Genomic DNA, 27496 nt, shown 5'->3' on the forward strand with positions numbered 1-27496 from the left:
CTCATCCCCAGGTCACTGCAATGACTTGCTGAGGAGGTCGGGTGCACGGCCTCAGTGGCAAAGGGGAAAGGAAGTTAACTAACTTTTTTTCTCGAGGGATGAGTGACAGGGACCCAGGCTCCTCAGTCCTGCATCGCACTGCACCTTTCTTGACCTCCTCCTCTCTCTTCTCTCAGCTTCTGTGCTATACGGGTCTGGGTGAATGGTTTTCAGAACTTTAACTCACAATTAGATATACATTCCAGAACGTAATCTGAGATAGAAGCACACAGTTATAAAATGAGAAACAAATGTCTCAGGATAAATACCTATATTACAATATAAATATGCGCGGTTCTGTTTTTTATAAAATGCTGTTTTGCTTTTCACAACTGCATCTCTCCTCTTGGGAGAGGAGCAGGCTCGCCAGCCTCGTGGTCCGACATTGGCCACATGACCTGCGGTGGCCTGAGAGGAGTAGTAAGTGTGCCCTTCAGAAGGAGACGAAACTGCAGTCTCTCTACCCTCTCCACCAAGCCAGAATGCATCAGACAGGCTTACGGCACCAGTTTGGATTCTCGAGAAAGACTGTTCAAAGAGAACTAATAGGGACAGCCTATGTTCAAGAGGACTTGAATTACAAGCGACAAACAAGACTTTTTCCTCAGGCTTGCACCCCGTGCCTGTGCAACCGTGGCACAATCTCGTCTTCCCCATCCACTCTGGCAACCCACTGTCATGACTGAGGATGCACCAAGGGGCTGTGGGTGGTAGTCTGGGGGGACATTAGTATTTTCTGCCTCTTTCAATATTCCTTTTCAGCAAATGAAACAGGATCTGCCCACCATGCCCTCTTTGTTTTAATCTCCCTGAGAATTACCGCTCAAATGCTGCATTCCTCGCCGCTCACCCGGGCTAGCGAGTGTGCCTATCACCTGGTTGGTTGTCTTTGTACTGTACCTTCTCTTTCTATTTCCTTTTCGTCACTGAGAACTGAGTTCTTTGGATGTCTGACATCATCACCCATGATCCTTCAGTGGCTTCTCCCTGACCTACCTGTTGTCTGTTCGCCATGATGAGCCCAGGCTCTGACTCCTCACGGTTCTCTTTAGATGTAGCTCCCTGCAAAGCCAACTGAACATTTTACCTGCTAGTGGTTTCTCAGGGGCCCAGGAACAGAAAACTCTCTTCTTTGCTGCACAGTGGTTCATTGCTTAGAATGCAAAGTGACTCCCACGTTCTGTCTCATGGAACATGTACTTCTAGAGGCCTGTTCAAATGTTCCAGCTGTGAAGAGGTGCTCTGCTCAAAACTTCCTGCCAACAGGGCTGTTTCTCATCTTAGGAGCTGGACGACGGTCCTTCCCTCCGCACGGCCAGACCCTCTCAGCTTTTCCCACTCTGCTTTCACTTCTTATCATTCGATCTAGGGAACAGGGCTCTGGCCACAGCGATTGCAACACATCAATCACCTCCGTTCCCCTCCCCGAAGGCCAGCCTGACTACCGCACAGAGCGCAGCACTGGTACAGGTACTTCGTCCTGCACGCCTGGCTTGGACGGGGCCAGGAAGGCACCACGGAACAGGGCTGTTCATCACAGACAGTGTCGGTAACTTCCCAGTTGAAGGGATGTCTGAATTTATTTTGTCCTAATATGGAGGAGATAGATGGACTCCGGCATCGACACGTTAAATAACCCAGCTTGCCATTCTTACTCTTGGCAACGTTTTTCAAGCTACCCAGCTGCAGCCATACATTTTTAAGTCTAAGATTCTGAATATCTGAAATACTTAATGAAACAGGAGCCCAGTGCACTGGCTCAGCCCATGGTCGACCCTCCAGAGGCGTAGGCAGGAGGACGGCCTGGGCTACGGAAGCTCAAGGCTAGCAAGCCAGACCCTGTCAAGACAAAAATCAAAACACCCAGAAAAGAAAAACAAAAAGAAACGGGGGCTCCGGGCTATAGCAGTGACCGCCCTTCTTTCCATCAGCTTTTCCTCTGGTGGCTTTGTGCAGACACCGTTCATCGTGACTGACACACAGTATACACGGCCATCAGTTTCTTCTGCCCACAGCAAGCAGCAGCAGTGAGTTTTGAGAAATGGCCCCTAACACTAAGGGAGGAGACAAAACCCCATAAAATGGACAGACAGAACACATTCATAAAAACAATGAGAAGAACTCAGTTCCTTAAGAATTTTCAGAATACAGGCAAAATCCCTTGGCCACATTGTATCCCAACATAGCACTACCAGAAAAAGTTACTACCACAGCTCTGAAAGAATAAAGAGTCCTCTCCGGTCCACAGACCTTGCAGCAGAGAGCTGAGTAAACACTGTGCCCTGGGCAGCACCAGGACAAGCGAGCTGTGGGTTTAAGCTGTCATCTGGAAGGCCAGGGAAGGAAGCCGCTTTTGTTCTGAAACAGCAAGCTCTGTTATTGTGCCTTCTCCCCAGGGAACGCAAACTAACTCGAATTTAGGATCAGCTATCTCAGAGAGACATTATCCCCAAGCGCCAAGTAAATCCCTAAAGGAAAATAAAAAGTAAAATACTAGAAACTGCCTCACGATTCAGTCCACAGCCCAGGGAAGTCCTAATGTTGACTTTATGGAGACAGGACTTTATCAGATGGTTCCTTCTTATCATGCAGAGGGTTTATGCGGAGAAAGCAGGTTCTAGATAAGAGGGAACATTGCCACCTTTTTGTTTACATGCCAACCATTGCATCTTACTCTTAACTGCTACCGCAGTGGTTCTCAAACTGTGGCTCGCCACCCCTTCAGGTGTTAAAGGACCTTTCACAGGGGCGCCTGTGTCATTGGGAGACACAGGTATTTTACATTTTGACTCATGACAGTAGCAAAATTACAGTTATGAATGAGCCATGAAAACAATTTTGTAACAATTGTAAGCAATGTAACAAATCATTACATGAGGAACTGTATTAAAGGGTTCCAGCATTAGGGAGGTTGAGAGTCATGTGCAGAGTTTCCAACCCCTGTGGCTGTGACACTTAACTGTAGTCATGCACTGCAGGCACACACCATAATCTAACACCCAAAGGCTGAAGGGCATTCTTAGACCCTCTTTATAAACACGGCTAACAGAAGTGCATTCCGCTTTAAGATTTGGCTCCAGACCAGGCTGAATCCTGACCACACCCTTTCTCTTATATATAAAACAAAAGATGACCCTATGAGTCTAAGAACAGCTGTGTTTGCCATTACAAGTCAGGGAAGCTACTACTCATCAGTCTTAGAATTCACTTTTTTAAAGAAAAACATTCTTACTCTGGACACCACTTTCTGAAAAAAAAATTAATTCTACACTTTAAAAGAGGCAATTATTTCACACTATATTGAGCTGGAGGTCAGATAATATATCTGACATTATACAACAAGTCTCTTAAATGTAAGAACAAAGTCGTCAAAAATTACACAAAAATATTGCAAAGTGCTGAACCAAAGGAAAACCAAACAAACCAGCTACCAATCTGCAAATGTGCCCTCAAATCTTATGGGAGTCAAAAATTCCAGTAAAAATAACAGAAGAGATGGGAACACACGTTTCTTATTATCACACTTCATATGTAATAAAACACAACAGCTAACTTATTTTTGGCAAAATGATTAGGGATTGCAACACTCTGGCTTCCACAACTTACTTGATTGTCAAATGCATCTTAAATGGAGCGTTTCATGTTAACTTCAGGCATGCAGGCAGTGTGCTGTCTTAGAGACACTGAGATTTCAACGCCTCAGCATGGCTCACACCAGCAGTTATTAACTGGCCCAGGTGTTTAGTGGTTGAGAGGCAGGCAGGATGTCGTGGTGGAGAATTTCAACAATGTAGATAATTGAAAGCAGATATACCTTATTCTTAAAAAAGATTTATTTATTTGCATGAGTGTTATGTCTGCATGTATGTTATGTTATGTATGTATGTTATACCATGTACATGCCTGGTACCTGCAAACTTCAGAAGAAGGTGTCAGATTCCCTGGAACTAGAGTTATACATATCTGGGAGCTACCATGCAGGTCCTGGGAACTGAACCCAGGTCTTCTGTAGAGCAACAATTATTCCTAGCTATGGAACCATCTCCAGGTCTGGATAAAACCTTTGAGTAATGAAAACACAAACTTGTACTTACAACACCTTTACCTCCCTAAAGGTGCCTTTCATGTACAATCACATATATTATTTTCTAGCATATGTGATGTATGCATGTGTGTATATGGTCATATATGTGTGTATGTATGTATGTATGTATGTATGCATGCATGTATATATGTATGTATGCATGTATGTATATGTGTGTATGTAAGGCCAAGGCTGATGCTGGTGTCTTTCTCAACTGTGCTTAGTTTTTGAGGCACTCTCACTGAATCTGGAGCTCATGGGTTTTTGAGGATGGCAGGCTCGCACACTCCAGGGATCTACCCTCTGCTCCCACAGAAGCAGGGTTTCCACCTGGCTTTTACACAGGTGCTGGAGATCCAAACTCATGTCCTCATGGCTGTGGGACAGGAGGAACCATCTCTCCAGACCGTTAAAGAGGAGGATACAGCTTCACTGGTCTCTGAAACTCTGAATCATAAAGTCTTTACAAACGGATTCGGTTAAGCTTGTGTCTCCCTCTCCCTCCCATTTTCCTTCCCTTCCTTCTTTCCATCCTTTGCCATCTCAATCCAAGTGTTCACAGGAGACTGCGATCCTGGGAAGACACACGGTTACAGTCTTGTCAATGATTGTTCAGTCTGGGACCCGGTTAAGCTATGGTCAGATTTCTGACCAGAAACTGATAGTAAATACACATAGTTTTACAATACTAGTCTGGGGCAATTCAGTATATAGCAGTCGGTAACTAACACAAGAGTTAACCTAATGACTGAAATGAGTCTAGTATTATTTCCATAACAACAATAATAGATACTCGCTTAGAACATTGGCATCTCAGGCAACACTCTTAATATTTTATATAAATCTTGACAGAATCCTTGAGGAACAAATGAATTATTTCCAATCTGCTGATGGAGACACTGAGATTGAGACTCAATGACTTGTCCAAGTTTACACAAACAAAAAATGTCAAAAAAATGATTTGAGCCTAAGCGAGTAGCTAGAGACAGAGCTCAGAGTTACTGTGTGAATAGTGGTGCACACACGCAGCCTGGGAGCTGTGAAACATGACAGCCACATGAGAGAGGAACTGCAAGGACAGAAAAGAGACTGCAAGTGACATGACGGCAAGGCTAACTAACATCAAGAGCAAAGCTGCTTCCTGGATAAAAGGCATTATCTAGGGGTGGAAGTAAGAATTCAATACATCGAGTGTAATCTTCGATTTATTGAATTCACACTTAGACATAAAAATATATTTTCTTATATCCAAAGGGAGAAAATTAAAATCCATTTGGTATTAAACACAGTCAGGGAGGCTACGGTTGTACTTTTTCCAAGTGCTATTTGAGCACTGAATGAAGCAAGCTGGCGGGAAAGGAGGCAAATTCCTAGTGGGATCCAAGACCCCGGCGGAGCGATTTTATCACACGGTGTGAAAACATTCATGGGCAGGGCCGCTGGGAAGGGAGCCCTTCCTCTAGCTTAGCTGTCCCTCCACGGACTCCAGGCCCCTTGCTCAATAACATCCCGTATCCTCGGGGGTTCTTCAACATAACACAAAAGTGGTTTTATACGCGCGCGCGCGCGTGGTGCACACACACACACACACACACACGCACGCGCGCGCGCGCGCGCGCGCGCGCGCGCCAAATGATGAAAAAACTTATCTTGGAAATTGTAGTCCCTCACCGGGTCATTTCACGTGGATTAAAGTGCACCTTTATGTAAAGGCTCTTAAACAGTTCACTCTTTATGCTGGACTCTGACTTGAGTGTCCCAGAGTGTATGCAGCTGCACTTATGAGCCGGTGGCCTGAGGCCGTGGGTGCAGCCCAGTGGTAGAGCGCCTGCCATCATCATCATGCTTTAAGCCTTAGTTTTATCCCCAGGATCATAACAACCAACAAAAAGACAAAGAAAGCAAGTAGCTGTGAATGAAAGGAGACATATGTACCTGCAAACTACAAAACAGAAAAGAATCTGAACTCATTATCTACTTAACAAATTCCACAAAGACAGGCATTTACCTGTCGATGATGATGGTACACCATTTTGTTTCTTAAAAGAGACAGGGATATTTTCTTATTTAAGTTTTTTGGAGATTTATTGCTTTTATTGTATAGTATGGGTGGTCTGTCTGTACGTATATCTGTGCACCTTCTGTATACAGTGCCTATGGAGGCCAGAGATGGCACAGAATCCCTGAATTGTAGTTAGAGACTGTTGAGAACTTCTCATCACACCTGTTGGATCCTCTAGGAGAGCAGTCAGTGCTCTTAGTCTCTGGGCAATCTCTCTCCAGCCTATGAATATTTTCAGAAGACTCTTTCAATAAAGACAGAGTCCTTTCCATGCCACTCTCAGTAACTGTTCTTAAACATTGCTTTGTAAAAGACGGTAAGTTAAACATGATATCAGAACTCCAGATAACCCTAGATTCAAAGACATTCATTTAGAAAACCTCTTTCCCACCACTAGTCACTGGAACATTATGGGAATTTCTTAAACACATCTTTGGTAATAAAGAGGTAAGGACAAAGGCAGATACTACATACCCCTCCCTCAGCTTTCCAAAAAGAATCAAAGGAATGATGAGGATTTCTTTTCTTTTTTGTTTTTGTTTTTGTTTCTCAAGACAGGGTTTCTCTGTGTAGCCCTGGTTGTCCTTGAACTCACTCTGTAGACCAGGCTGGCCTCGAACTCAGAAATCTGCCTGCCTCTGCCTTCCAAGTGCTGGGATTACAGGCGTGCACCACCATCGCCCAGCTGAGGATTTCTTTTCAAATACATAATCAGGCTCCTGCCATCACCGCCGAGCGCATACTCACGGGCAGGTCAGGTGCACGGTTCAGCACGTGAAGGGCAATGTAGCTTCCTACGGAGTGGCCGATGAGTATAAGCTTCACACCCTCTGGCACATGAGTTCTCAGGAAAGCTATTTTGTGCTCTATTTGACCATGCAGACCATAGATGTCCTCAATTCTTTGAGCGTTTGACTCTAGAAGCAGAAGTATGAACATGATTTAATTAATAAGTAAGCAAGCTTATTAAAGCTGAAAAAGTATCTACAAAAAATGCTGACGCTTAAAGCCGTAACTCAGACTTGAGTACTTACCATTTGCCACAGGCCTATAGCATACTAGATATAGTAACAGACACACAGTAATCCACCCTGCACAGAACTGGAAAAGAAGCATTATCTGAAACATCTCAACTCATAGATGACAGTTTGTACGAGACTGACAGCCATAGACCTGACACAGAGGAGGTGAGATTCAAATGAAGGCCTGTTCTCAAAGCCCATGGATTTTCAACTAGACCATGAACTATTGTTAGCATAGGCCAGGAGTTCTCTAACTTGATTATGTAACACAATACTTGGGAAGGTCTGTTGGAACAGATATCTGGGCCCTGACACAGTTTCTGACATAGTAGGTCTGGGTAGAGGAACAAGAATTTTCTGAGTTTCCAGGAGATACAGATATGCTGATTTTAGGATCACGCCCTGGGAACCACTGGATTAGGCTTATATTCACTGAACTAAGAAAACACATGATGCTGCTTATGTTAAATAATCTGTTTTTATTTAAAGAACTTAAAGACTTAAATAGAAACTTAAATGTTAACTCAGACAGTCATGACCTGTGACCTGTAATAGACATCCTTTCTGTCCTAACTCTTTCTCTAGAGTCTTCAAGACCTAATTAAAAACTATATTTGCCTAACCCCACTGACCTAGAAAGACAAACATGGTATGTAGTTACTTACAAGTGGATATTAGCTGTTAAGTGATAAACATGTTACAGCCTACAGACCCAGAGAGGGTAAGTAACAAGGGTTTTTTTTGGGGGGGGCACATGAATCTCCCTGGGAAGGAGAAATAGAATAGATCTGCAGGTGGACTCGGGGTAGGTATGGATGGGAACATGAGGGGTCAAATGGCCTGGGGAGGGATAGAGTGAACGTATGGGCAGCAATGTGAAAACTTGGTGCAGGGGACACTCCTGGCATTTGTAAGGGTGCCGAGGAAGGACTCCTAGTAATGGGGGACACAGAGGCTCATCAGTCCATCTTTGCAAGCAGGCAAGGCTTCCAATGGTGGGACAGGAACACCAACCCAGCTACCTCCAACCTACAATCTGTCCTGTATGCAAGATGTGCGGGGATGATGGTGGCAGAGAACTTGTGGGAGTAGCCAGCCAGTGGCTGGTCTAATTTGAGGCCCATGCCATCAGGAGGAACCCATGCTTGACACTACCCAGATGACCAGAGACCTAGGGTAGAGCCAAACACAACTGGAAGAAGAAAAAGGAAGGAAGGAAGGAAGGAAGGAAGGAAGGAAGGAAGGGGAAAAAGAAAAAAAGAGCAAAGAAAGGATGTTCAGAGAGAAAAGAAAGAAAAAATATATGTTCTGATTTATTCATATGTCAGTGACTAATCCAGTCACCACAAGAGAGACCACCTCTGGCAGCTGCTGGGAGCTGGTGCTGAGACCCACAGCCAAAGATTAGGGGAAGAGAGAGTCCAGGTTGGAGGTATCACCTGGTCAATCCACTCAGAGCTCAGGAAACCCCTGAGGAGAAAGGGAAGGAGGAGTGGGAGCCAGAGTAGTTAAAGACATCAAGAGAGCATGGCGGGCAGAACCAACTAAGGAGGCTCAAGGGAGCTCACAGTAACTTAAGTAGCAGACACAGAGTCTGCATGGGTCTGCGTTAGATCCTTTGCATATATGTTATGGTTGTTGGCTTGGGGTTCTGGGGGGACTCCTAAGAGTGGAAATGGGAGTGTCTTTGACTCTTCTGCCCACTCTTAAGACCCTTTTCCTCCTACTGGGTTACCTTGTCCCTAGTCTTATATAGTATCTTGTGTGTTCAGCTGATGTTCCTGAGAGACCTACTCTTTTTAGGGGATGGGGATGGGAGCTGGGGAGGACAAAGAGGAGTAAAAAGGAGGGGAAGCTGAAGTAGGGATGTTTTGTTATGAATGGAGAATCAAAAATAAAAACAACAACAAAACTACACTTGCCTTCAAGGAGATTATGGTCTAGGAAGAGATATAGAATTTTATTTATTTTGCATATATAGATGCATATATGGGTGTTCGTGTTTACGTGTGTGTGTGTGTGTGTGTGTGTGTGTGTGTGTGTGTGTATGTGTGTGGGTATACATGCGTGTACATGTTTGTGGAGGTTTGACATTGATGGTGGGTGTCTTGATCACTCTCAACCTATTAAAGTGTCTAGCAATGCTAGTCATCATTTAGCAACAGAACTTGAACTTATTTAAGTATGAATACTGAACTTAATATTTGAAAAAAGGAGAACTCTGGCATGCGGTCCCCAGGTATCTTGCTTCTATTACAGGAAAAAAAGTCACTTCGTTGTTATTCAAATGGGACATGGAAAGCCCAAAGGACTTTGTGGGTTCCTGCTAAAGATCAGAGAAGCAGCCGGGTGAGTCTTTAAGCTTCATTCAGAGACCCGAATGACTTTCCTTTCACTATCATCTCCAGGTTTGCTGAGAGGAAAGGACACACTTGCTCTCAGTCTGGGAGCAAACTTTGTTCCCAGCTCAGTGCTCTGCAGGCTCCTGGGATATAAATGTTGGTGAGACTCTGCCAGCTCTCAAAGTGTTCCACACACTGAAGGGGTGAGAGACAGGCATTTACAATTATTTGCAAATGCTACTTAACTTAAAAACAACAACAAAAAAAAGACATGAACTTCATGTCTTAAAAATAATTTTAATTATTATTCTCCAAACAGATGGTTTAATCAAAAGTCATCAAGTTATGCTTTCCACCTGACGGGCATGAATGATCCACCGAGGACTACAACAGGACAAATATAGGGAACAGGCAGGGAATGCAGAGAGAACAAAACCAGAAACAGTAAACAAAAGCAAGAGGCACAAAGTGTGAGATTTGGAAATGGTGAGGGGTTTGAAGGCTGTTACTGGCTACAGAGAGAAATGGAACAGAGTGGTTAGAAGAGAAAGTTGTCACAAGTCAAGCAGGACATGGGACAATACACTAGGGCACGTGTGTAGACTACACAGAAAGGAGCAGTGTGCGTGGCTTTGGGATCTAGGATGGCTGCTGCCACGCCAACAGCCCCAGTGCATCAGGGACTACGAAACGCACTTAGAAAGATGCTGGGGTCTTCAGACACAGTATCCAGGTACTGATGAGCATGCGGGTCCTCATCCTGAGGACTTACTGGAAATTCTGTCACCAGAACTGTCTAGACTTCAGGTCTCTGTCTCTGATTTGAGGATATTTCCATTGAGTGTACTCGCTGAGTGTCTCACTCAAAAATCTGAAACCGGAAAGAGGCTCTTCAGTCCTCTTATCAGTCTCAGGACTGTAACGGTGTGTTTGATTTCTAGAGTCTTCTCCAGCTCTGCACTTTAACTTTGAAATGTGCTTGAATTTCTAGTGGCCATGAGCACCATCCTGACTGTTCCCACCTTTCCTCAAGGTAAATCTTTCCTCAAGCTTCTGCTATGCACTTTCCTGGGAGAAGAGAACTTTACAAAACAGCTCCCCCACTCTCTGTAGGACTATTGGGTGTGGTTTTGTTTCTTTACAACTGCAAGAGCCAAATTCATCATTTATGAAAGACTATATAAAATTTTAAGGTAATGTTTTCATCTGCTGAAGCTAAACCAGTGCAATTCTGAGCTTGTGTTTTATATGTTTTGAACAAAAGACTTGAAGTAGTTGATAATAAATTTGCCACTGAGTAAGCTGTTCTGGTAAGTCAAAGCCAAAAAACATTTTAAACTCCCAATTTGTTAACATTTCGTCTCAGTTTTTCTTGAATCATCCCTTTGTGGTCTCAGAGAACATCTGCTCGGTCGTTATATCCACTTTATAGTTCTGTCAATATGCTACAACCAGAATATTATTTCCAACTGTTCATAATCTTAACACGTGCTAATATGAAGCAAAGCATCCGCCAACCTTTGATGTGCTGCCACAGCTTTCTTTCAGTCATTAGGCAGTTTTCAGGCTATGCCTTGCATGTCGGGGCACCTGCACGCAGGGCCATCACCTCAGATGGGAAATGAAGCAACTGTCCTGCTGTGCTAACCCATCTGCTAGGGCACACGTCATAAGTGTGACCTCTACGGTACCTCTACTCGGTCATGTAGGTTGGTAAGGCCATGGCTACACTTGGCCTCGTAGAACTTTTGGGATCCTCAGGGTAGAGATGGAAAAAGAGTCATCTCAGAAGGTGGAGTCAGGCCTCTCTAGTTCTATTTAATTCTCCTACAGCCCTGCATACCATGGCCTAGTTGGGATCAATTAGTCCTCAGTGGTGATAAACTGCCCTTTTACCAGCCTACTCAGTATCTGCTGGCCCTCTGGGCTAATGCCTCTAGATGGCACTGTTCTCATTAGGTAGCAAAGAGTTCGGTGTGATTGCTAAATCATTAACTCATTAGTAAGTACAAAAGCAGTTGAAACAATAAGCACTCAAGTAAAGTTATACATAAGCAGGCATCAGTTTAAAACACGAATTAAATACATTTCCTAGAAATTTGGACTCACAGCAGACACGTTTCACTGGTTTTGTGCACCAGTGCTTACTTAGTAGGGGAAAATCAACGGCCAAGGTATGGAAGATGTGGTCCTAGGATCAGCAGCACGAAGGCTTCTGGGAAGTTGTTAGAAATACAGACTCTGAGGTTGTGTCCCACATCTACTGAATCATTGACTCAGGGGGTGGCCATTTATGTTAATAAAGAACTTTAGTGCATGTCAGAGTTTGAGAACCCTGATCTTGGCTAATCCTTCCCATCTGTTTCCAGTTTCAGAGTTGCTACTCAGAGTGTTTATTTGCTTCTGATTTTAGTACAGCTTTGGATGGTTACTGTGACTGCTGTTGTTGCTATAACTAAGAATTCTCTCTATACTATATATGTCTTTTTCTCCATGATAAGGACGAAGGAATAAGACATGATGGCTGCTCATGACTCAGAACTTTGAGCAAAGGGAATGGATAATAATTAGTTTTCACTAAGGAGCCACTAGTTTCTTATATTTAAAGAGTTTCTTGTAGACAGCAGATAGTTGGATCTTATTTTTATCTACTCTGAGAGACTATCTTTTAAAGTATTCATATTCATCTGATTACTAATACAATTAGGTAAATGATCATACACACTTTTAAATCTTTAATTTTTTATTTAATTTTTAATTATGTGTATCTATGACTGTCTATGTGTAGGTATGCCCATGTGAGGGCCAGTGCCTGGGGAGACCATAAAAATGTCCTGGATTCCTTGGAGCTGAAGGTACAGGTGATTGTGAGCTGCCCAACATGGGCCCTCTGCAAGAAAAGTCCTCTTAACTGCGGAGCCTCCCTTTCATCTCCACTAAGTGTGTTTTACTTTGATGCCTTCCCTCCCCCCTTTCTCTCTTCTACTTATTTTTGGTCTTAATTGAGCGTATTTAATCATCCCATTTTCTCTCTTTTTGTCATGTCACGGTCATAATATTTCTTTAATTTAAAAAATTTATTGTTATTACTATTATCGGTTGCTCTAGAATTTGCAGTACTTAATCTAAGCCCAATGTAAGTAACAATGTATCACTTTACCTTTAGTTTTGTTAAAAAATATGATCTTAATTGTTCTCCTTCATCCTTTATGCTGCTGGCAACACTCATCCCACTTACCCATACATCATCATCACTTACTAATCAAGCAGCTAGTTAGTTAGAGTAAGGAACTTTAAAAACTTAACTTTTCTTTTCTTATATTTTTATTAGTGTGTGTGTGTGTCTCCACCCACAGAGGTCAGAAAAGGTGTCGGATCCTCTAGATGCGGACAGCCAGGTGGTTATGGCCCAATGGATATGGGTACTGGGAACTGAGCTCTGGTCTCTAAAGAGCAGCAGGTTTTAACTAATCAGCCATCTTTCTAACTTATGCTTTTCCTTTCTTGTTACAGAATTGAGTTTATTTTATTATTATAATTATTATCTTTATATTCAAATGTAATCCCCTTTCCTCGTTTCTCCTCTGAAAACCCCCTAGCCCATCCCCCTCCCCCTGCTCACCAACCCATCCACTCCAGCTTCCCTGTCCTGGCATTCCCCTATACTGGGGCATTGAGTCTTCTCAGGACCAAGGGCCTCTCCTCCCTTCGATGCCCAACAAAGCCATCCTCTGCTACGTATGCGGCTGGAGCCATGGGTCCCTCCATGTGTACTCTTTGGTTTAGTCCCTGGGAGCCCTGGGGGTACTGTTTGGTTGATACTGTTGCTCCTCCTATGGTACTGCAAACCCCTTCAGCTCCTTGGGTCCTTTCTCTAGCTCCTCCATCTGGGACCCTGTGCTCTGTTCAATGGTTGGCTGAGAGCATCTCCCTCTATATTTGTCAGACACTGGCAGAGCCTCTCAGGAGACAGCTATATCAGGATCCTGTCAGCAAGCACTTATTGGCACCCATACTAGCGTCTGGGTTTTGTAACTGTATATGGGATGGATCTGCAGGTGGGGCAGTCTTTCCTTCTGTCTCTTCTCCACACTTTGTCTCTATATCTCCTCCTGTGGGTATTTTGTTCCCCCTTCTTAGAAGGACCAGGATCCATACTTTGGTCTTCCTTCTTCTTGAGCTTCATGTGGTCTGTGAATTGTATCTTAGGTATTCCGAGCTTCTGGGCTAATATCCATCCACTTATCAGTGAGTGCATACCATGTGCAGATTTGAGTTTCTATCTCCACTTCCCTTTTCTTGTAAGGAGGAACTAAAGCAAATGGTCTCCCCCGCTTTTATCTAGAAAGTCAATACTTTCTTTTCCTTTCCAAGGATAATTTTATTAGTCTCAAAATTCTGAGTTGACGATATTTTTCTTTCAAAACTAAGTATTTTACTTTATTCTCCTCTTTGCACGTGACAAGAGGGTTCTTGGAAATTTCTTTACTGTCTTTCAAGGGTTCTATTGGTTTCCTGTAATTTTAATATGTGACACACAGGCAAGGATTCGGAGTATTTATCCTGCTCTCTGTTCTTCAGGCTTACTGAGTTTTATTATGTGAGTTAAGTGCTTCCAATACTTTGGCTCCACTCTGTCCATCCTCTCCATTCTGTCCATTGTGTCCTTTCCCTCCATCCTCTCCACTCCCTCCATTCTGTCCACTCCCCTCCACCCTCTCTATCCCCTCCACCCTCTCTATCCCCTCTCTCTTCTGGTATTGTAATTTTGCAGATGTCACATCTTTGAAACTGCCCATAGTTCTTGGATATCTTGTTCTTTAAGAACACTTTTTTCCCTAGTTGCATTTCTGTTTGGGAGGTTTCTACTGACCTATTTTCAACTTCACAGGCCCTTTCCTTAGCTGCACTGGGCCTGTGGCAAGCCCATGAAAGTCACTTCTCATCTTTGTTGCAGTATCTTCTTCTACTTTCTTTTTATTCTTTCTTTAAAAAAGTATCCCACTGTCAACTTGGATTACCTTCTTTCGTGGCATGTTACAGTTTTCATTAGCGTCTCTCAGCATATTAATTGTCGTAGTTATTTGAAATGTTCTATCTGATAAGCTTAAAGTTGGCAACAGGCACATCTGAGTTTGGTTATGGCTCACAATTTGTTGTTCAGTCTTACTGTTTGTCTCTTGCCTTTTACAAAGCCTTGTAACTTTTCTGACTAAAGCTGGGCATGATATACAAGTACTAGGATCTGAAGGAAGTAGATTCTTGGCATGCGGCTTGATGTTAAGGTGGCCAGGAACTGAGCTACATTTAATACTTATTAGAGGCTTTGATTCCATCCATGCCATTGTTTGTTCACTCTTCCTGCTGCTGATTTCCCGGAAGACCTCCTTAACAGATGCTAATAACTTGCAGCGTACACACCTTTGTTACAGTCAAAGCCTATTAACACGGAATAAAGTATGGGGACGGGGGAGGAAGTAGTCTACAATTGTATAGTTGATATAGTCTCAGGAGGTCTGAGATTCTGTGCTGTGATCATAACAAATGCTTTTCAGATCATTTTCCTTCTCTATGTGAGGCAAGAAGGCTAGGAGGCCCTGCCCTCAGGTTAGACACGGTCTGGTGGGGGTTCAACCCTTGGAGAGCAGGCTTTCGCTACTGAGAACGTTGGGAGTGATGCAAAATGATCCCCCCTCCTGTTCCCACCCCAAGAAGGCACTGCAAGATATTCTAAGATAATCACCATGTCAGCTTTACTGCCTCGACAAAGTACTCACAGAGACTGGCTCATGGTTTTAGGGGTCTCAACCCACAGCTGTCTGGCCCTATTGTACTGGGACACAGACCATTTCAGCAACCAGTGGTAGAGCAAAGCTGCTTGCTGGTTTTCTGGGGACTAAGAAGAAAAAAGGGAAAGGAAGAGGACAAGGGAAAAAAATATCCTCCAAGGTCATGACCCCAATGAACTAAACTACTTACTCCAAAAGAGGTTTACCACTTCTCAAGTTTCCACCACATTATCGATCCCGAAGTGGAGTATTTTGTTCGTGAGGTCAGAGCCCTCCTGGCATACACCTATCAAAGGTCCTAATGTATGTTTGAAAACGGCTCACTGGAGATCACTTCCTCAGTGGAAGAACATTTTGGGGACATTTAAAATCTAAACTGTAATTGAACATTGGCATATTCCTAAAATCCTACCACTAGAGAGGGAGAGGCAAAAGGGTTGCAAGTTGTAAGACATCTTGAGCTACTTAGTGAGGTCCTGTCTTAAAACATAAACAAGCAAAGCTGGAGAGATGGCTCAGAAGTTAAGAGCACTTGTTGTTCTTGTAGAGGACCTGGGTTCAGTTTCCAGTACTGGTACAGTGGCTCACAACCACTCTCTAGCTCTAATCTGACTCCTTAGGCGCCATGCATGTTCATGGTGTACATACATACATGCAGGCAAAACACCACACACAATAATAATAACAAAAAAAACCCCAAACTCAAAAACAAGCAACAAAACCAAAACCAAAGTCCTAGCACTGACAAAGAACTGAAGTGGGAGTTCCTGGAGGGAATACTCACGGAGCCCTGGAAGCCCCTGAGAATTTCCACGGAACTCTCAAACCATCTACACTGCATCTCTGTGCTAAGACTTGCCTCAGTTCTTCCAAGAGAGCTGTTCTTTCACAGCAGTGCCACCGCTCCAGGTTGTGCACGCCCTGGCCCTGCTTTCTTGGGTGCCTGACATGTGGTTGTGAGACCAGAAGTGGTAGATTCCAAGCCCTACAGGTCAGAGATGAAACTGGAAGTCTACTACTTATTTTGGAAGAATTTTGCATTAGATTCTTTCCTTGTGCATAATGTCTGCCAGCTAACGATTCTGAACAGTAACCAGCAGTAAATAAATGGTCAGCAGTACCTTTATGAAAAAAGTAGGTATGTTAGTCAGGTCTAAGATACACATTTCATCATTACATTTTTACAAAGGGCAAACAAAACATCCACGGAAGAGAAGCCTACCATGGGCCAGTTCTCACAGGCTTAATTCAGCTTGTGGAGGCACCTGGGCTTCTGCACTCAGCACTGAAGAACCAGAGGATCTCTCCTCTTGGTGCTAACGTGCAGGTGTTGACTTGTTTCGAAGTAAACAATTTTTGATCATAATTAAATCACAGCATTATAATTTATAATATTCCTTTCCAATTTTAAATTATAAAGCAGCAGTTTTAAACATTTTATTTAGCTTTTGTATTGTATAAATTTTACCTAATAGGTACATATCATTTTAATTTGAAAAATACAGTATTTACTTTAAAAAATGAATAAAATCATACATTATTCAATGGAACTAAGAGATCATTTATAGACTGTAAAGTTATGAACAAGATAAATTGGTGTTATTTATCTACCTGAATGCACTAATGTTCAGTGAGTATTCAGAAGAGTTCACATACATAATCATAACCACAATCATTTTAAAATAGAAAATAATTTCATCTGATATGATGCTGAGTGGCCAGAGTACAGTTAAAAATAGATTAATCAAAACTAGCCTTGAATATCATCCAAGATCATTTGGTAAAGTACAGGTCTGTGTGTTGAAATCTGTATATTGATGTCTAAGGGAATCAGGAATATAAAATCATAAAGAATACAAAGGTAAAATGCTACTGTATCTTTAAATCATAAAAGGTGGCCTGTAAGAACCAGGGGTGAAGCGAGCAATACAGTCCTTACCTCCCTCAAACAACCAAGGGGAAAAGCCCCACAGTAAATTATGTATTCTCTCACTTAAACACTTTAGGAAAGCTGACATCTGAGAATTCTTCCTGGTAAAATGCAAATACTTGTAACTCTATAGTAACATCCTTTCCCTAACAAACCACCATCTAGCACATCACCACACAGAAGCCCAGCTCTCCCTTCTCAAACTTATACAAGTGTGGCCCTGGGGGATCAAGACACAGCAGAGGCTTTCACTTGTGAACTGTGAATGCTAACAGGTTTTCTAGAACCACGAGTACCTGTTGACTATCAATCTTAACGTGTTAACAAGGACATACCCTGGGGTGCTGTAAGAATCTTCTTGCTTTTGGGAGTCACAGAAAACCCAGCATGAGAGATTATCCACACTGGGAAGCGGCTCTTCATCTGGGAGTACAAGGCCTTTGCGAACGGCAAGTAGAAGGGGGAGTGGCCTGGGTTACCTAGGAAAAGAAAAGACTCTGGATTTGAAAGAGCAACAGACCTGTGCGAGGTGAGGTACAGGCCGCAAAAGGGGGCTCAGAGTTTTCTCACACCATTCTCTACAAATCTAGTAGCATTCACATTTACACTTAGGTATTGCAAGAAAGATCTCCAAGCCACAAATCAAAGCACAGAAATATCCTTTTTAAGTCACCCTATGTGGCTTCCCACCTGTCACCTGGATAAAGCCCAAACCTCTAGTACTGTCTTTATGGCATTTCAAGATCATCTCAGTTGTTAAGCTGTACCAAAGTTAAACTAAAAGGAAACAATAACAAAACCAATTAACCAACCCACGCCAGTCAAATCAACATTACAATTTTAGGAAAATTAATGGGGGTTACTCAGTGTTATCTTGTCATTTACCTCAAGTATTTGTAGTGCGTATGTGTGTGTATGATCACTGACTGAAGTAAATACTACATGTGATTTACTGTATGTATATAGAATGTATTTTTGACATGGGTTAGGTACAGAGAAACAATAATGAATATGCTACACCGGCAAGGTGAAAGACAGTGAAGTGTGTGTGTGTGTGTGTGGTGTAGCCTGCAGTCATCATCTGTACACATGCTCAGTGTCTGTAGTCCTTGCCATCGATGATTCCTGACTTCCTCAGTCTGTCAGGTTTTCTCTACTTTGGCTGAACACATCTGTGACAATGGTATTTGAGTCATAATTGGCATCTACATTCAATACTCATATTTTGTAGTTTCTTGGATAGGCAGCACAGAAGAGTGGCTAAGAATGCAGGCGGCCTGGGCCACAGCCTGGCTTTCCCTCAGAACTGTAAGCGCTGGAAGTTTCTTATTCTGTCTATGCTTTGACTTCTCATCCAAGAAACGGGATAATGTACAAATGAACATGATCCTCAGTGAATTTATAGATTACGGCACATTTTAACATTACTTGAAACACGGTAATAGCTATGCCGGTGTTAACTATTCACTTGCACAGCCTCCTGAATCACGGCACTCTGTAATGGTTTCATCATCCCTACTGATATCATGCTCCTGGAGTATTCTGACTGAAAGTGTTCTGAATATCTTACGGTGGTGCTAACTGGCAACTTTGCCAAGTAACGTGAAAACGCTCTCCAGGTCAGCGACGTGCTTGGTCAGCTTGCTGGCCACTGTGCAGCTGCAGATGAGGGAAGCGAGAAGGGGACAATCAACAGAAGGTGGGCGCCCATGCTGTCTGCCAGGGTCTGCCCCATCTGTATAAATGTAGACCTTCAGAAAGGGGTCGCTGCTGAGTATAAAGTAGCAAACACACTTAACATCTCCCCACCTGAGAGCCGGGCTCAGAAGCCGCTAACTGTCGCAGATCCCCGCTCACCTGGGACCTCTTCTGATCCAACACTAAACTTCTGCAGGAACTTGTGGTTTTGGAATCACATAACTCAATTTATTTAGTCATTCTGTCCTTTGCTAAAACATTCCATCTTATACATCTTTATTTACACACACACACACACACACACACACACACAGATCTGCATGCTCATATTTTAGCAATTGGTAGAGCAAATCTTTTCTCTTTATTTAAAACTTTCTAGGCTGGTCTCAAACTTTAGTTCTACTTAAAAAAATCTCTTTGGGATTCTGATTAAAATTATATCTAATTTACACATTACATTATTATTATTATTATCTTCATTATCATTGCTGCTGTTATTTTTAGTTTTTCAAGACTGGGTTTCTGTGTAACCCTAGCTGTCCCGGAACTCACTCTGTAGATCAGGCTGACCTCGAACTCACAGAGCTCTGTTGGCCTCTGCTTCCCCAGTGCTGGGACTGAAGGTGTGCACCACCACTGCCTAGCTTACATATTACTTTACAGAGACGTTACTAAGTGTAGCCTCCCAGGAGCCTGTTCTATGCCCAAATCACATTTTTATGCCACGTAATCAACATGTGCTAGAAGTATCACTTGCTAACCCTCTGAGCACAGTAAGATCGGACCTGAAGTCAGTGCTTCATACGCTTTGGCTCACTCGGTCTTCATTTGATGTAGCAGTGAGAACACACAGGCTGCGAAACTTTTGAGACAAGGTCTAGTCATTTGGGAAGAGGGAACTGCAACTGAGAAAATGCTCCCACCAGACTGCTGGCCCGTGGGCAGGCCTGTGCTGCATGTTCTTGATTGATGATTGACATGGGAGTGACGTGGGAGTGACGTGGTGGGTGGTGGCACCCTGGGCTGCTGACTCTGGGTGCTATAAGAGAGCATGCTGATCAAGGAAAGGGAGGCAAGAGAGTGAGCAGCTCTCCTCCACAGCCCCTTTATCAGTTCCTGTCTTGAGTTCCTACCCTAATTTCCCTGAATGATGGAGGATAAATCTATAAGATGAAAAAAACCCTTTCCTCCCCAATTTGGTTTTGGCCATGGTGTTTTATCACAGCAATACTAAGTAACCATTAGAAAATGGTAGCTGTTACAATCATGACAAACAATGATTTAGGTACAGAGTTCCAATGACAGGCTATACAAAAACACTTTGAGTACAAGATAATGGAACACTCTAGAAAGGCCTTTTCTGTCTGTCTCAGTGTAAGTTCAAACTCATCCTCTTAATGATTATAGGATCCTAATCAATTCTTCTTACTTTAGTATACTATTTTATTATCATTCGAGTAAAATGCAAACTACAGTATGCTCAGTTTCTCTATTCCAGCTGTAGAGCTTCCATTGTATATTATTTTAACCATTACACTTGGGCTGGGAACTTGCTGTTTGGAAGTTACTGTGCCATACATAGGCATACGAGGAGTTCCCTGGGTGTATACAGTATGAGGGAACACACACATATAACCAAGTGGGTGAGCTGATTCACCAGAGTTCCCACACTGGGAACAAACAAAACAAACTGGATGTTGTGACAGGCATTAGTTAAAAAACAAACAACAAACCCAAGCTCTTTGGAAGTGACTTTTCTGAGGCCCAGAAGGTAAGGCAGAGGCAGTGAAGAAATAAAGAGCTTAGTTATTAAAGCGATACAAGTCCCCCAGCCCTGGGCTCTTCCTGTTACATGCAATATCATCTTTGCCAAGGAACACATGGATACGGAAACCCGACCACCACAGGGTTGAGGGGAGAAATAACCTCGTCAGCACCTTCAGGACTACAGTGAGAAACTTGCCCTTTAGTCTAAGAAACACAGGTGGTGGGTTAACAGTTAAGGCATGATTAGGTTTCAATTATTTTTTATATTAAAAGAATAATTAGAAAACATTATGATTTTAGTAATATACGCGAAATAGGCAACTTCCTATAAAAATACAAGGCGCCAAAGCTTATTCAAGAATCTCAATGGTCCCACTATAAACTAAAGAAGGTCAAGCTTAAAGATTAAAGATCTCATGAACAAATCCAGACCTACATGGCTTCACTGTTAAATGCTGCCAAATATTTGAAAGGCAAAAATACTATCAGGTTTATAGGTATTCTTCAAGATAACATGCAAGGAAGAAATAGTTATCAACTCGTTCTGTGAGGTATATATTACCCTCATACCAAAACCAGATGCAACTTCTAGAAAAACAGAACTACAAGTCAGTATTCCAATGAACACACATGAAAAATTTGAATCTAAAGGCTAGCAAGTTGGATCCGTTAAGATGTTTAAAAAAGTACATTATGACTAGGTAGAGATGTTTGCAGGGTGACAGGATTCATTTAACACTTAAAAACTGGTTTTACTTATCATGTTTATAAGCTAGATGAGTCACATATTCATCTTAGAGCAAAAATGAAACTTACAGTTTGTCAGGAGTGTATTTAGTAATATAGGTACAGTTTTAAACACACTAAACAGGAAACACTGAGTCGGAATCCCTACACTCTATAAACAGTCTTTACACCTAGTGACACTAATCTCTTTCCATTAATGTCTCCCTGTCTATGTATTTATCCTCTCCTTCCCCTTTAAAACAGGGTTTCTCACACTCTAGCACATCCTGGCCTGGTACTTACCACAAATTGAGTACTGTCCTCAAAACTCAAAGTACTCCTCTCGCCTCAGCCTGCCAACTGCTTGACAGTCAGGTACAAGATCTTAGGCATAAGAGTCTCTGGCTTGAAAGGCCCACTAAAACCCCACACCAGTGTAGAAAATGCCAGCCACACCAAAGTGCTCCATTGTAAAATTCTAAATTCTTAGAACAAAAAACAGAGTCTCAAAAACATGAATGGTAGGGGAAACTTCACATACAAAATATTAAGAGAGCAAAGTGACACCAGAATTTCTCACAAGCAACTCCAAACCCTGGCGGTGGGGGTGGGGGAGAAAGGATTACTGTCTCTGAATTTCAAGGATAAATTATTCTCACCTGGAAGTCCAAGACAGTGTCTTTTTATCCTTACGTTTTCAATGGTGGGACCAAACCGAGGGCCTTGCGTACACTTAGCCCACCATGCCACACCCCCAGCCTCACACAGCTCTTGGACAGGCTTCATTATTTACAAGATCACTCTTCTGTGCTTCTCAGGAAATAACCAGAAGCACTTCACCAGCAGTAAGAGAATTTCAAGAGTGCAGTGTGAGAACTAGGAAAGGGATCTAAACTGTCTCAGAGTAACAAGAATCTGAAGGAGGACATCCGGGCAGGAGCCTGGAGCACGGTCATCACAGACCAGGTGACAAGGACAACACACTAAGGCCACAGCCCCAAGAGCAAAAGGAACCATCTGGGAAACAAGGCCTTAGAACTTCTCACTTCTAGAAAAAGGTTAGGATAAAGGGATGACTGGAGCATAGAAAACTAAGGAGGAGAGACAGACATTAGCTCAGTGAAGGCAAGCAAGGAGGAAAGAAAATACAGCCTAAATACAGTACCAGAGACAATAAGATTATCATGCAGTACTATTTTAATCACAGAACTGTAAAAGCACTAAACACTGATCAGATTAAAAACAGAAAAGCAGGAAGGAGAGGTATGTGACTATAAAGTGTACTCTCCACCTGGAAGAGACTAGATAACAGCTAAGAATCAGAACAAAGAACAGAAGTGTAAGTGTTGATTTAGAAATGTAGACCAGTGAACTAGCACACGTTGGTCAGCACATACTGGACTTAGATATTAAGGGGGGGAATGAGGTCAGGAGGGGATGGGAAGGTGAGAGAGATCTGGGAGGAGTCGGGGGAGGAGAGTATGATCGAAACGCATTGTATAAAATTCTCAAAGAACCAATAAAACTACTGCATTGAAAAAGACCAGTGTGGGGTCCCTGAGATGGCTCAGTGGGCAGACCTGCTGGCCACCAAGGCTGACAACCTGAGTTTGAGTCCCGTGGTGGAAGGAGAGAAGGACTCTTCCAAGTTGTCTTCCGAGATCTCCACATCTGCAGCAAGGACCACCCCCAGCCCCCCAGCACCCCCCTCCCCGGACAAGAATAAAAGGAAATGTGAACTAAAGCCAGGAGCATACCGATGTCAAGTGTTTCTGAGGATCTGTTAGAACGAAGCTAATTTTAAAGATCAGTTCAGTGAGGTTTCTTTCCTCTCTCAATAAGATAACAAAATAAAATACTATGAAGGCAAATGAAGAGAGAGAAAAATGTACCCTGGATAAGAAAACAGTGAGCAAGGACGAGTCCTAGGTGCGAAGGCACTCTGTGACCATGGACTACACAGAGCTAGTACATAGACAGACCCAGCTGCAATGAATGGCGAGAACCACTTAAGGAAGCATCCAGGGTGAGGGGAGAGAACACGGACGGGGCTTCCAACTCAAAAGATTATCAACAAAACAAAGCATGCAGAAGGGCAGAGCTGTCTGTATAATCTTAAGGCAAAAGACAGCTTGATCAGTTTCACAAGGATGAAAATATCTGTACAACCACATAAATATGGAAAATACAGTAAACTACAGCTCGAGAGGGTCTTGCCACGGTGACAGGCAGAACACAAGTCCAAAACTTAGTGCTTGCGACCAACCAGACATCTCTGACCGTGACAGAGCAGTCACAGACAACCCAGAGGAAAATCAGAGAAGAAAAACTCCACATCTTTAGAAAGGTGGAAAGAAGTTAAAGCTTTAACTTCAATAAAGCTGTAAATATAAAAGAAAAACATTTACAAGGCAAATTACAAAACTGTGCATGCAGTATCAACTCTGTAAGACAAGGTCTCTCTACATAATAACTAATGTAAAAAATATAACTGTAAAGAAAACTAAAAACACACACCTAAAGTAGTAACTGTGAGTATTACTGGTGGTAATTTTATTTGTCTGATTCTCCACAGTTTACCCATAGTAACTCTGAAACCAGAGGTTTCGAGAATCTGTGACTTGGACTTACCGGGAATGACGAAGATAAGGTGTTTTGGCTTGCTGACACCTCCTTTATCAAAGAGGTTAGTCCAGGGCCCACATTTTATGATCTGGGTTTCAACTCCACCACAGAGAAAAAATTCCTCATGCACAGGGATTTGTTCCTCACCTTCTGAGGCCATTTCTAAATAAAAGGGTAGAAAGGGGTAAGAAACAGCACAGAGCCAGCCTATGCAGGAATGGTCCTACCCAGCTGTAGTCTCAGCACTCGGGAAGTGGAGATATGAGTTCAAGGTTAGCTTCTTCAGCTACATAGGGTTTGAGGCTAGTATGGATTACAGGAGAGTCTTTCCCAACACCCTGCCACCCCCAGACCCCAACCCCCACAAAAGGCAATAAAATAGAAAACCATGAGCCAAAAACAGTATTGGAGAATAAAAAGGGGGAAGTTTTAAAAAAAAAAAAAACCCATGTAGAAGAAAATGCCACAGGGCATGTCAAAGATCCGTGCCTATTCAGCTGTCTGCATTAAAGGATGAAAGACAAAAACCCACGACACAGGCAGTCACACTCAAGAACAAAAAGACCAGAAAGGAGCAGAAATCAGTCAGATTAGCATTCTCGCACTCCCTGTCTCCAGTCGGAGTGCTGGCTCCCTTGGAGGTCATCCACCTCCCTAGTGTGGAGGTCACTGATGCCCAGTGCCTCACCTGACACGGACCCTCGACCTTCACCTGGCAATGGTCGGTGAAAGGCTCAGCTCTCCCAGGATGGAAGGCCCCTGAGCTCCTATGCTCAGCCCAGTCACCCTCTTCTTTAAGACTTCTGCAAGCACATTCTTTTGTGCAATGGAAACACTACGTCACTGAATTATGAAAGAGGTAGGCACACAATACCTAGGACATGAGGCAGCAAGCATGAATAATTCTCTGAATAGCTTCACACATACAAACTGGTGACCCTGAATTATTTACATAATCCCTCCAATGCCTTCTTTGTTCTGTCATGGGCTTTAAAAATTATTATTATTATTATGATGATGATGATGATGATGAGGCTAGGCTCATCCTCTCCCACCGAGGCCAGACAAGGCTTCCCTGACACTATTAATGGTACTGTTATGCTTGCAAACAGCAGGGCACTAAGTTGTAACACTTCAAAACTCCATCCTCTAACCCAGTGGTTCTCAACCTTCCTAATGCTGTGACCTCACGTTCTGGTGACCCCCCCCCCCATCATAGCACTATTTCAATGCTACTTTACAGCTGTAATTTTGCTCCTGTTGTGAATCGCAATGTACATATCTGATATGCAGCCCCTGTGGGAGACGGACAATCACTGTTCTAGGCCCTGCACACCAACCTGCCCTTTCCTTGGTGCCCGCTGCTCTTCTGCTCCTGTCTCTCTGCTCACAGTTTATCCCCCAGTTACTTCTGGAATGCTCTCCCCTCCGTTTTCAATGACCAACCTTCTGCCTCCCACCTCCCAATCTAGCCCCACCCCCCCCACCCAGGCATTCACAGCTCTGACCCAGGCTTCTAAAAGACTTTTCCTTTGCGAGGGGAGGCCATGTTGAACTCTTGGTGGAAGAGACTGGAGAGTCCCAGGGGAGGCTTCCTTGCAGGCCCCTGCCAGCTTGGACTTTTTCCTCCTGCACTGTTAGCTGTGAGATCCCCAAACTGCAGCTGCTTTCCAACTGGAGAAGACTTTGTCAGCCAAAGATACAGAGCAGTCCCTTGAGCCCTTTTCCCACCGGTAGAACTAAGAACTCCTGGAATGGAGTGACTGGCGGACAAGAATGCTGCATCAGGACCCACAAGGATGCCCAGAGTGGAAGATACCGCTCTAGTGCCGAGTGACTACAGAGCGCCACTCACCCCAGCATGGGCTGGCCACTGGGTTTTCTCTAGTTCTCTTCACAGGAGCAATACCCCAGTGGCTGCTCCATCGGCCCTCCTCTAGACAGCTAGTTGCTTGGTCTTGGTTCTCCACGGTGGTCTGGAAATGCAATGCTTGTCCTAAGCGATACACAGGAATGCTCTAGGCTGCTGCAGAGGGAGGTCTCTTCAACTTCCCATTCCACTGACACTTAATGTGTGCTCTAATTTCCTCTAAACTTACCTTTGGGACTCAACTCACCTGTACGAGGAGATCCCTGACACACAGGGCACTCTCTAGCGTCCTGCTTCTCTCTGCGCACCCTCCTCCCAGTCTTGGATCGCAGTGACTGGACACTAGCTTTGACCTGGGCAAACCAGCACACCTCTCTGTCGTATACTAGAGCTGCAAGCACACCACCAGTGAGCTCCGGACCTCAATTCTATCCTTCCTTACATGGTTCTCTCCAGCGCTAGGGTAAGTTTTTAGAGTTCTCTTTATATAGTAACATTGCAGCTTTTCTATCAGAGCTCAATGGCCCTTTGTGTTACACTCAACATTTGTGAATGTAACACAATGTGTGGCTTCTGTCTGCTGATGTAATTAGGACTCGTGAGATGGCGTAGTTTCCTCTGTGAATATTTCCCACCTTAGACTCTGTTCAGTTGTGCTTCCCACGTGAAGCCTCTGTCAGTATCCAAGAAAAAGGAGATCTCTTGCTTCATGTTACCTGTTGTCATCTTTTAAATGTTTGGTGGTATGTGTTTGGTGTTTGTATACATGTATGTAGGTGTATGTGCCTATGCACATGCATGCAGAAGCCGGCGGGGGGGAGCGGGGGGGGGCACCTTGTGCTTTCCCATATTGCCTTTTTGCCTTATTCCCTTGAGATAGTCTGTCACTGAGCATGAAGCTCAGTCTTTGGCCAGACGAGAAGCTCCAGAGAGCCTCCTGTCTCTATCCCGCTGCACTAGGAATACAAGCACTCTGGTCACATCTGACTTTTATGTGGGTGCTGGGGATCTGAACCCAGATCTTCATCCTTGCACATAAGGATTCTCATTTCCCCAGCCAACAGTCATTTCTCAAGTGGGCACTGGTTAGGTAGCCAGCTAAGCTTAAAACTTAGTGCAAGCACTCAATGTCTCTCCCCGGCCTGACCATTGTAATTAAGGCAAATGCAATGCCAGTTAGGATGCAGTGTAATGGAAAATTCCACACATCTAAAGCCATCTAATAAAATAGGCCAATACCTATAAAAAACAATCACTTTGCCTTAGCTTGAAGAACTGACTCTAAAACAAACAAGAATTACAAAAATATTTCTGTAAGACTGATATAAAAATGTGGTTTACAATAGCCAAAGTGTGGAGGAACCCAAGCGGTCACTCCTGGGGTTAAGTAAGTTACGATAAAGCGTTGTGTAGGCAGTCAGTTATAAAATGTCTAGCGTTAGAGAACGGTAAGCTATAGTTCAGCATCCTGATCAAACATGCTCCATCGAGACAACTTTGCTAATTTCCCTTGTTTCCCTTCCCCTAACATGTCTAGTTCAC

General features: G+C 43.4%; 1 protein-coding gene across 5 annotated transcripts in view; it reads right to left on the bottom strand.

Annotated features, from left to right (window-relative positions):
• The window catches only part of Ldah (lipid droplet associated hydrolase), a 75716-nt gene that overhangs the window by 39642 nt on the left and 8578 nt on the right, over positions 1-27496 (bottom strand). For 4 of the 5 annotated variants that reach the window (XM_052186143.1, XM_052186146.1, XM_052186144.1 and 1 more), the window contains 3 exons: positions 24091-24246; positions 17604-17747; positions 6933-7102 (listed from right to left, as the gene is read on the bottom strand). In XM_052186143.1, coding sequence (XP_052042103.1) covers positions 6933-7102; positions 17604-17747; positions 24091-24244 — 468 coding nt within the window. In that variant the 5' untranslated portion in view covers positions 24245-24246. The remainder of the gene's footprint in view (positions 1-6932; positions 7103-17603; positions 17748-24090; positions 24247-27496) is intronic. The other variant, XM_052186147.1, reaches the window with a different exon arrangement.

This window comes from Apodemus sylvaticus, chromosome 6 (genome assembly GCF_947179515.1).
Source record: "Apodemus sylvaticus chromosome 6, mApoSyl1.1, whole genome shotgun sequence".
Taxonomy (NCBI): Eukaryota; Metazoa; Chordata; class Mammalia; order Rodentia; family Muridae; genus Apodemus; species Apodemus sylvaticus.